This window comes from Sorex fumeus, unplaced genomic scaffold, assembly GCF_029834395.1.
Source record: "Sorex fumeus unplaced genomic scaffold, SorFum_2.1 ptg000075l, whole genome shotgun sequence".
Classification (NCBI taxonomy): Eukaryota; Metazoa; Chordata; class Mammalia; order Eulipotyphla; family Soricidae; genus Sorex; species Sorex fumeus.
The window spans coordinates 26,434,124-26,444,451 of record NW_026606132.1 but is presented as its reverse complement, the minus strand read 5'-3'; the positions used below and the strand labels follow the sequence as shown (position 1 = coordinate 26,444,451).

Genomic DNA, 10,328 nt, shown 5'->3' with positions numbered 1-10,328 from the left:
TTGGGAAAGTCTTCAAAGAGTGGGGACTGGAAAAAAAAGGAAAAAATAGTAGGGAGGAGGGGGACACTGGAGACAAAGAAAGGACAATTCTTGGAGTTCTTTTTATAAATGTTCACATTTTAAGTTATTTTAATATTTTTTATTTTATCAAATACCAGGACTGAAAAATACATTTCTTCTAGTTGAATTTCAGGCGTATAATGCTCCAGCAGCAACCCTGGCACCACCGTCCACTTCTCTCCCACCCACCCGCAGCCTGCCTCCTTGACACGCACCTTTCTGCACGTGGCTGCAGTGCTTCTCGTCTGCCTTCAGTGTCATTGACCCTGTGGTTTGGGTATCTAGCTTTATCTCTCCTCTACAGCCCCCACGTGCCCCGACAGCTGTGAAAATCCCAGCAAAGTGAGGCAAACTACCCAACGCTTGGACTTCGAAGCTTGATTTAGCTTGTAGAATTCTTATTCTGGAGATGGAGGACTCCAGACACAGAAAAATACAAAGGAAAGAGGGAATTTTTGCTCCTTGCCTGCTTTAATACCCTCTTCTTCCTCTTACCCTCCCACCTCCACCACTCACACCGGTCCTCACATCTAGTGGCAACTGTGAGGGTTCAGTAGGAAAAGTAAGATTCGCAGAGCTACAGTGACTTTACCTCACTTCTTTCCAAAAGGCAGAAGTCACACAGGGCGTGGGGCAGACCATTGCCCAGCTACCAAGAGGCTTGCTTGGGTTTTAGTTCTGAGTTGATCGAGTGCATCTGGGGCCGATGGGCAGAGGAAAATTATGCACATTGCCCTGCTGTTTTCTCACTAAAAGCACCTGGCTCCATTCCAGGCCTGGGGCTACCAAAGGAGGGGGAAAGAATAGAAGATATGCGGTGTTGGCCTCCAGGGAGATCCCATGAGCAGCCTTGATACTATGGCTTCATGCAGGACTTCCTTGTGCAAAATGACTGCCTGTGCCCCAATGGACATCCATCCAGATAAAATATCCCAAAGACATGGGTACTCAGTCCCAATGAAATTCTTGGCAACTGAGAGTCACATCCGAGGCATAGACTCAGCAGGCTTGCCTGGGTTTAGTGACAGTTTGGGTTTAGATTTGGACAAGACTGAGGGCAACCCAGACAAACTGCAAAGGCTTCCAAGCAATGCTCGAGTTGTTCCATCTGACCATGGGGTTAGGGAAACTCCATCTGCCAAGAGCTTACCAGTCATTGCATTTCCATGTATAAAGGGGAGGTGCTGTTGCACTAGTTCTGGGTTCTACACTGAATCTAGGTCTGAAGGCTCAAAAGGCCAGAGAGCCATGATCTCTAGTTTACTCAGCTCCTAGGTTTTTCCCTCCCATTTGCCTCCTCTGCCTGTCCTTTTGATCATGACTTCCTAAAGGGTCTGATTTCCAGCCTGCTGCCACCTGTCTGCACCTCTAAAGTGCTCCCTCCAGATGAATTCAGAGCCAGCTAGAGCACAGGGAGCTACACAACTCTACACAGGGGTTCCTTTCCTCTGCCCTGCAAGTGTGGAAACAGTCAAGGTACTTGATCACTTGATCACCTGACATCTCGTTACTCATCGATTTGCTTGAGCGGGCACCAGTAAGGTCTCCATTCGTCACAGCTGCATGCTAGTGTAGCCCAATGGCGTCTGCTCGTTCTAGGAACATGAAGAGCCTCAAATCGATCGTTCAGGGTCTTGACAAAGAAGTCTGACCATCTCGTAGGTGGGCGTCTATGCAGTCTTTGACATCCCATGGAATCCAGTCGGTCACGGCTCTACTCCAGCGGTCATCTCCAAATCTCATTATGTGTCCAGCTTATCTGATTTTCTACGCCTTGGCAAACAAGTCAGCATCCCTGATTCTTGACCGTCGACAGAGGTTGGAACTCTGGATTCTTTCTCTCATTTGAGTGAAGTGTGATACTCTAAGCATAGCTCTTTTGATTCCTCTTCGGGAGACCCATATAATATTCTCAGCCTGTTTTCATAGGGCCCAGGTCTCTGAGTGTATGTTAATGCAGGAAGAACAATGGAATCGAAGAGATGTGCCCCGAACTGGAGGTTCTTTGTCCTCTTACTTATTTCTTTGACACTCTTGAAGGTGTTCCAAGCCGCTCTCTTCCTCCTGTGCAACTCAGGAGCCAGATCATTCATCATGTTGACTTCTGGACCTAGGTATACATAACTGTTGCATTCAGAGATATTTGTTCGGTTGAGAGCAAATGGAATATCAGGAATGAGACTGTTTCTCATAAACATTGTCTTCATGAGATTCAGCTATAGTCGAACCTTTCCACACTCACAGTCAAAATCGGCCAGCATTTGTGCCGCTTGGCTAATGTTTGGTGTTATTAGAGCGATGTCATCCGTAAAGCAGAGGTGGTGTAGTTGCCGACCATCCATCTTCACTCCCATTCCTTCCCATTCCAGTCTTTGCATGATGTCCTTGAGGGTGGCATTGAAGAGTTTCAGTGAAATGGTATCACCCTGCCGAACCCCTCTCTTGACATGGATGAATACTTCCTTGTAGAATGGTGAGATCCTGCTAGTGAATCGTAATACAGCTCACGGAGGATCCTGATGTATTGAGATTAAATGCCCTGTTGGGCTAGGGCTTCGATGACCACTTCAGTGTCAACAGAATCAAAGGCCTTCTTTAAATCGATGAACGTTAGACAGAGCAGCATCTTGAACTCCCGAGAAACCTCAATGAGCTTGGTTATCATCTGGATATGGTCGATTGTGCTGAATCCTTTTCGAAAACCAGCTTGCTCGCGTAGTTGTCCTTCATCTAGTGTTCTGCCAATTTTATTCAGGATTACTCGAGTGAACAGCTTGTAGATGACAGTCAACAGGCAGATTGGGTGATAGCTGCCAATGTGCTGGACGTCTCCCTTATTGTACAGTAGTACAGTCCTGCTGGTTTTCCAATGGGACGGAAACTTGCATTCAGATAAGTAGCATGTGAAGAGCCAAGCCAGTGTATTGATGAGTAATGATGGCAGGTTCTTCAGGTGTTCAGGTCCGAGCTTTTCTGGGTCAAGTGCTGTTCGCTTCTTTACCAACGAAATGGCATGTCGGATTTCGGAAGGGAGAACGTTGGGAACGACATATCCATCCTGCGGAATTTGGTATGTGGGTTGGTGGACGTGGCTATCAAAGAGATCTGAGTAGAAGTCATAGATAATATTCTCCATTGCCCTTCTGGAAGATGTGATAGAGCCATCAGGATGTCGGAGGGCAGTCATCTTGGTCTTGTAGTTGGCAAACGACAAGCAGTCATTGCGAATGCTTTTTCTGTCTTTTTTTCTGTCATCTACCAGCACTGCTGCTCTTTTCTCCTTGAGGTCTTCCTTTATTGCTTCTCTGCACTACTTTGCAAGCTCAGATGTTTGCTTGCGGTTGCCTGAGGCTTGCCACACTGGCAAATAAGCTCAAGAGTTTTTGAAGACAGGCTTTTTTTTGTGGCTATCTCTCTTGGTGGTCCTCACACAATCATGGAGGTGCTGAACCACTCAATCGTATTCGTCAATGTTGTCAAAGATGGCATCTTCCCATGTTGCTGAAATAGTGCCAAAGCGCTCCCGGTTGGTGGTCGTTCTGGGAGTTCTCTTCTTAAACTTTCCAGCCCTTTCTCCCTGCAGCGTGAAGTAGAATGTTGCATGAAGGAGACGGTGGTCCGATCCTTTTTCGAATTTTGGGAAAAAAGCGACATCGGTCAGGCAAAACCGTGGATTGAATATGATGTGGTCAATTTCATTGTGGAACCGTCCACTGGGAGACTCCCATGTCCAACGTTTAGATTTGGCCTTCTGAAACTGTGAGTTACTATGGATGATCTTAGTCGACATGATGAACTCAGTCTTTCACCCTGTTTGTTCCATTCTAGGCCATGGGTCCCAATCCAGAGTTCTTCAGCTAATCTTCTCAGTCCTATCTTGACATTAAAATCGCCTACAATGATCTTATAGAAGGTGTGGTCTTCTTATAGAACTTTTCCAGCTCCATGTAGAATTTCTCAATTTTCCCTTCATCATAATTGGATGTTGGTGCATAGACAACGAAGGTAGAAAATGCCGGCAGTGAGCCACATCTATTCAAGTGTAGTCATCTGATTCGGGTTGTTAGGCATTCTACTGAATCAATGCTCATCGCCAAGTTTGTGTTGACAAGGAAACCGACACCTCTGATGCCTCTTTTGTCGCATGTTCTGAGAAACAGTTCTTCTACAGTGTCGAAAATGGCATGATGTGGTTGATGCCTTCTCATCTCGGTCAGACCAATGATGTCGTACTTGGTCTTTCATACTTGCACTATCAGGTCCTCGATGGATGCATCCGATGCCAGCATACGTGAATTGAAAGTACAGACAGTCATTTTAGTCTTTCTTTGTTTTAGCAGCCTAGTCAGGGCTTGAGATTTTATCAGCATCTCCTTCCTCATCCTTCTTAACGCTGTCATATTGGTGGCTCTTTCAGGGTCAGGGGAATGAGACCCATTGTATTTACAGCATGACTGTTCTACTGTACAAGAAGGGAGACATACACGACATTGGCAACTATCGCCTGATCTGCCTGTTGTCTGTATCTAAAAGCTATTCACTCGAGTAATCCTGAATAGGATTGGCAGAACATTAGATGAAAGACAACTATGTGAGCAAGGCAGGTTCCGAAAAAGATTCAGCACGATCAACCATATCTACATGGTAACCAATCTCATTGAGGTTTCTCGGGAGTTCAAGATGCCGCCCTGTCTAACGTTCATCAATTTAAAGAAGGCCTTTTGTTCTGTTGAGACTGAAGTGGTCATCGAGCCCTAGCCAAACAGGGTGTTCAAACTCAATAGATCAGGATCCTCCGTGAGCTGTATTATGGATTCACTACCAGGATCTCACCATTCTACAAGGAAGTGATCATTATGTCAAGAGAGGGGTTCAGCAGGTTGATACCATTTCACTGAAACTCTTCAGTGCCACCCTTGAAAATGTCATGCGATGATTGGAATGGGAGTGAAGATAGATGGTTGGCAACTACACCACCTCTGCTTCACGGATGACATAGCTCTAATAACACCAAATATTAGCCAAGTGGCACAAATGCTGGCCGACTTCGACATGAGTGTGAAAAACTCAGACTACAGCTGAATCTCACGAAGACAATGTTTATGAGAAATGGATTCATTCCTGATGTTCCATTTGCTCTCAAGGGAACAACCATCTCCAAATGCAACAGTTATGTGTATTTAGGTCGAGAACTCAACATGACAAATGATCTGGCACTTGGGTTATGCAGGAGGAAGAAAGTGACTTGGAATGCATTCAAGAGCATCAAAGAAATAGCTAAGAGGACAAAGAACCTCCGGCTCCAGGCACATCTCTTCGATTCCACTGTTCTTCCTGCATTAATATGCCTCAGAGACCTGGGCCATACAAAAACAGGATGAGAACGCTATTCAGGTCTCCCAAAGAGGAATCAAAAGAGCTATGCTTTAAGTATCATGCTTCACTCAAGTGAGAAAAACAATCCGGAGTTCTGACCTCCATCGAAGATCGAGAATCAGGGACACTGTCTCGTTTGCCAAGGTGTCGAAAATCAGATGGGCTGGACACATAATGCAATTTGGAGACGACCGCTGGACTAGAGCTGTTACCAAATGGATTCCATGGGACATCAAAAGATTGCGTGGCCCCCCACCTACGAGATGGTCCGACATCTTTGTCAAGTCCCTGAGTGATCGTTTTGAGGTTCTTCGTGTTCCTGGAGCAAGCAGACGTCATTGGGCTACATTAGCACATGACAGGGACGAATTGAGACGTTACTGGTGTCCGCTCGAGCATATTGATGAGTAATGAGATGTCAAGTGATCAAGTGATCAAGTGATTTTACAAAGCTGTTCATAATTGGGTTTCAGTCATACAATGATACCATTGTACTGGTTCCAACACCCATCTCTCCACCAGTGTAATTTCCCAGCACCAATGTACCCAGTTTTCCTCCCACTCCTCCAAGCCCCCAACCACCCCTACCTGCCTCTGTTAGGCACCTCTCTTCTCTCTACCTCTCTCTCACTTTCTCTCTTTCTCTATCATTTTAGACATTATAGCTTGCAATACAGATGTTGAAAGGTTATCATTTGCCTACTTTCAACAGATATATACCGGGGGTCCTAAAACATAGTAGAAACACCATCTACACTCCTATGTTCATTGCAGCACTATTCAACATAGCCAGAATCTGGAAACAGCCTGAGTGCCTGAAAAGAGAAGAACGGATTAAGAAACTATGGTAAATCTACACAATGGAATACTACACATCTGTTAGGAAAAATGAGCTCATGAAATTTGCTTATAAATGGATGGACCTGGAGAGTATCATGGTGAATTAAATGAGTCAGAAGGAGAGAGGAAGATATAGAATACTTCATTTATTTGTGGTATATAAAAAAGTATAAAATTAATATCCAATGCCAGGGAAAATGGGCCAAGAGGACAGGTCAATGGTTGGAAATCACCACAATGGTGGGGGTTGGAGGGTAGTTATGGTAGAGGACAATCCATTATGGCATCAGTTGGAAATGATCACTCTGGACAGACGCTGCTTTTTTGGAGAACAAAGATAGATAAGGTGGCTCTGGGGTATGGTCTGGTGGCCAAGAAGTCCTTCCAAGGACATGGCATTAGATCAGAGACATGATTGATGAAAAGTTTGAAAAGAGGAGTTAGAAGAAGAGTGTTTCTCCATGCAAAGGGGAGAAAAACCTTACTTAGTCAAGGCCTCAGCGGATCTCCATCAAATCTGGATTTCTGACCAAAGGAGAAGCTGAGGTCAAGACAGACTCTCCAAAACCGCTGAGTCTCAGCACCCCAACCCACGCCTCACTCCTGCACCCCACTTCTCTCCAAGGACAACATGACATTCAGACCAAGAGCTGCTAAGCCTTCTGGATGTCACCTTATGCTCTGACCTGCTTATCCCCTGGGTCTAGCTTCACAAGGTGACTGAGAAGAGGCACGAAAGACAGCCACATTTTAGAAAACAGTGTCCACTTGCATTTGAACTTCCCTGTCTTTAATGTACACTGAGACCTGACATGCACGAATGATACTAAGTCCACTGCTATGCAGTTAAGAACTTGTAAACTCTGTCACAGTTGCTAGATCCCTTTGTCTTAGTCTGACACTCTATAGTTCATGGAATCTCTAAAGACCTGTTTACAGGAGTGGCCAGCAACCTCTAACGTCCCAAACATTTTGAGTCACCCAAGCATCCTTCTGTATTGTTATCTCTACTATAATTATCCCCTTTCACTTCTCCGTTGCTATTCATTGGGCCAGGAGTCCAGAAACAAATGCTAAAGCACTGACTTTACTCACTGACCAAGTGACCGATTCTGTAAGTGGGCGAGGCGTTATGACACATCTATTGAACAATTGCTATAATTCTACTCTAAGATAACACCTCCTGGCTTCAGTTTCTTACTCTGTAAAATGGAAGCAATATTACCAATCTGATTAGGTTCTGATGATTACATTAATGTCAATTTGCACACTATATTTCTTTATCCATGCTTAATACAAACACTGAAAGTTATCATTTCATTCTAAACATCATTAAGCTTCTCAACCTGAATTTTCTAAATCAGTTACCTTGAGGGATAATTTACATAAAATAAAGCCATTTTAGGTACAGAGCTTGATGAGGTCCAACAAATACCTGCATATCTTCAAGTATCACCAAAACCAAGATAATGGAACTTTATCATCTACCCCCCAAAATTCTGTCATGTCCCTTTGGACAACTTTCACTACAGATTTTGATAACGATTAATCTCCTTTCTCTGACTATGAAGAAGTTTTGATTTTCCAAGAATTTCACACAAATTTAATTATAGAATAGTCTTTTGTGTTTTACTTTATCCCTTAGCAAATTGATTGATTCAGTTGTTGCTGGTATAAATAATTCATTCCTTGATATTGCTGACTGGTATCCCATATTTTAAGTATGCCAAATTGTGTTTGTACCTACACTGTTAGACTGCTGGGCAACGAGTAATCTTCAGTTTTTTTAGATTATTATTATATATACAAATATATTTATCATAAACTATGTCTATAAACACGGGTTGGAGTGATAGCACAGCGGTAGAGCTTTTGCCTTGTGCACAGCCGGCCCGGCCTAGCCGGGTTCGATTCCTTGGCCCCTCTCAGAGAGTCCGGCAAGCTACCGAGAGTATCTCGCCCGCATGGCAAAGCCTGGCAAGCCACCCATGACGTATTCAATATGCCAAAGACAGTAACAACAAGTCTCAAGATGGAGACATTACTGGGCCTGCTCAAGCAAATCAATGAATAACAGGAGGACTGTGACTGTGTCTATAAACATACAAATCTATATTACAAATAACATTTCTATGAATGTAACAAATATGTTTTTTGCAATCTGGTTCCCATGGTACATTTATGAATATACTAATTTGTGTGTATGTGGTGTCAGGGAATTAACCTTGTCACATGAGATATATGTATTGTACAACAGAAACATCTCTCTGGCTTCTGAATATGCAATTTAAAAAAATTTCTTGACCTGTTTATGGGCATTTAGGTTGTTTCTAGCTTTTAGAACTTGAGAATACAACTGCTAGTGGACATATGACTTGATTTCTTTTTGATAAACACTGAGTTAAATTGCTGAGTCATATGAGAAACGTATGCTGGATGTTTTGAGAAAGTGTCAAGATATTTTCTAAAACATTTGTACATTTCTATTTAATATATGAAAGTTCTAGGTGGTCCACATCATCAAAAGTTCATGGTGTGTTCTTTTTATCTTCATTTTTAAGGTCATTTCTTTGGGCATCTTGTGATTTAAATTTGCATTTTCCTAATTACTAATGACATTAAGCACCTTTGAAAGTACTTATACGTTACTCATATATCTTCTTTTGGGAAGTGAACTGTTCAAATCTTTTATCCATTTACACTTAGATTATTTTTTTTATTAGAATTAGATTAGCTCAACTAGAAGAGCTCTTTATAGGCTCTAGATACAAGTACTGAGTACACTCTGTTGCTGTGAATATATCTTCCCATTCTGTACCTTGTTTTTTAATCTTCTTAAAAGTTCGTTTGAAGAGCAATATTAATTTTGATGAAATCCAAATTATCCATTTTGTGGTTTATGGGTTTGTGTCCTAATTTTTTTTAAAAAATGTGTAGCCTACAGTCAAAAGGATTTTATTTTTTAATCATTTTATGTTTTATGCTAAGATCTATGAGTCATGTCAAGTTAACATTTGTTCCTGACACGGGGGAAGGGTCAGACTTTTTCTTTATTGGACAGTCTATTCTGGCATCATTTCCCGGAAAAATATCTTCACATTTGAGCTACCTTGGTATTTTTGTTAAAGTTCAATGTATCTATTTTGGAGTTCTCTATTGCTGTGCTTCAACTTATAAAAGAAATTTTATTTGCTTTTCATTTAAGCTCCTGGTACAGTACTCCTAAAAGCCTCGGAATTTTCCTAAGTAATAAAATAAATAAAGGTCCTTTTATATAATAAGGGCCTTGCAACATATGTGAATTTCTGTTTTAAAAAAAGGCGAATTTTTTTAAACCCAAAAGCATGGAGGATGGTTATCAGGATAATCATGTGATTGAAGGGTTAAGTTTCAATCTCAACACCAATTGACCTTCTGGGAGGAGACGGCAATCATGAATAATCAAACATGTCTATGTAATGTAGCCTCCCTAAAACTCATTACGGACAGGAACAGGAGAACTATTCACTTGGTGTTAAGCTGGGGAAAGAGTTGCTTGACTGTGCACCTGGAAATGTGTGTGCGCTTTCCCTTGCACTTTCGCACGCATCTTTTGCACCTAGAGATTCATTTGTCTTTGTTGTAACAAATCATCAGTACTTTAAGTAAACTGCTTTCTTGAGTTCTAGGAACCATTCTGGTAAATAAGCAAACCCAAGGAGGGAGAATAAAAATCTCTGAAGTCAGTTATTTGAATTTCTACTTTGTCATAGGGCAACTTAGCTTAGTCATACCAGCTTTTATGCATTATTTTTGGCTTTTACAAATTTTTAGTAATTCGTGATTTATCCTTCTATGCCCTCTAACAGCCAACCAATCTGTGTCTTTACATTTTATTTAATTTTTAGTGGAGCAAGACTTCTTTTTAGAAGAATGAAGAGAGAAACAGAAAACATGGATATCTCTGGTTTGGTGTCTATATAGCAGATAGTTGGACCTTTCATTTACATGTCCTTTACTTACTACGCTTATGCAAAGATTTTAGACTAAAGAGACTAAGCATCATCAAGAAA

General features: G+C 42.1%; 1 protein-coding gene across 1 annotated transcript in view; it reads left to right on the top strand.

The window, feature by feature from the left end:
- The first annotated feature begins 948 nt into the window (after positions 1 to 948).
- LOC130038390 (60S ribosomal protein L21-like) overlaps positions 949 to 10,328 on the top strand; it is a 32,739-nt gene continuing 23,359 nt past the window's right edge. The window contains exons 1-2 of the mRNA XM_056130268.1: positions 949 to 1,179; positions 3,644 to 3,716. Of these exons, the coding sequence (XP_055986243.1) occupies positions 949 to 1,179; positions 3,644 to 3,716 (304 nt within the window). The remainder of the gene's footprint in view (positions 1,180 to 3,643; positions 3,717 to 10,328) is intronic.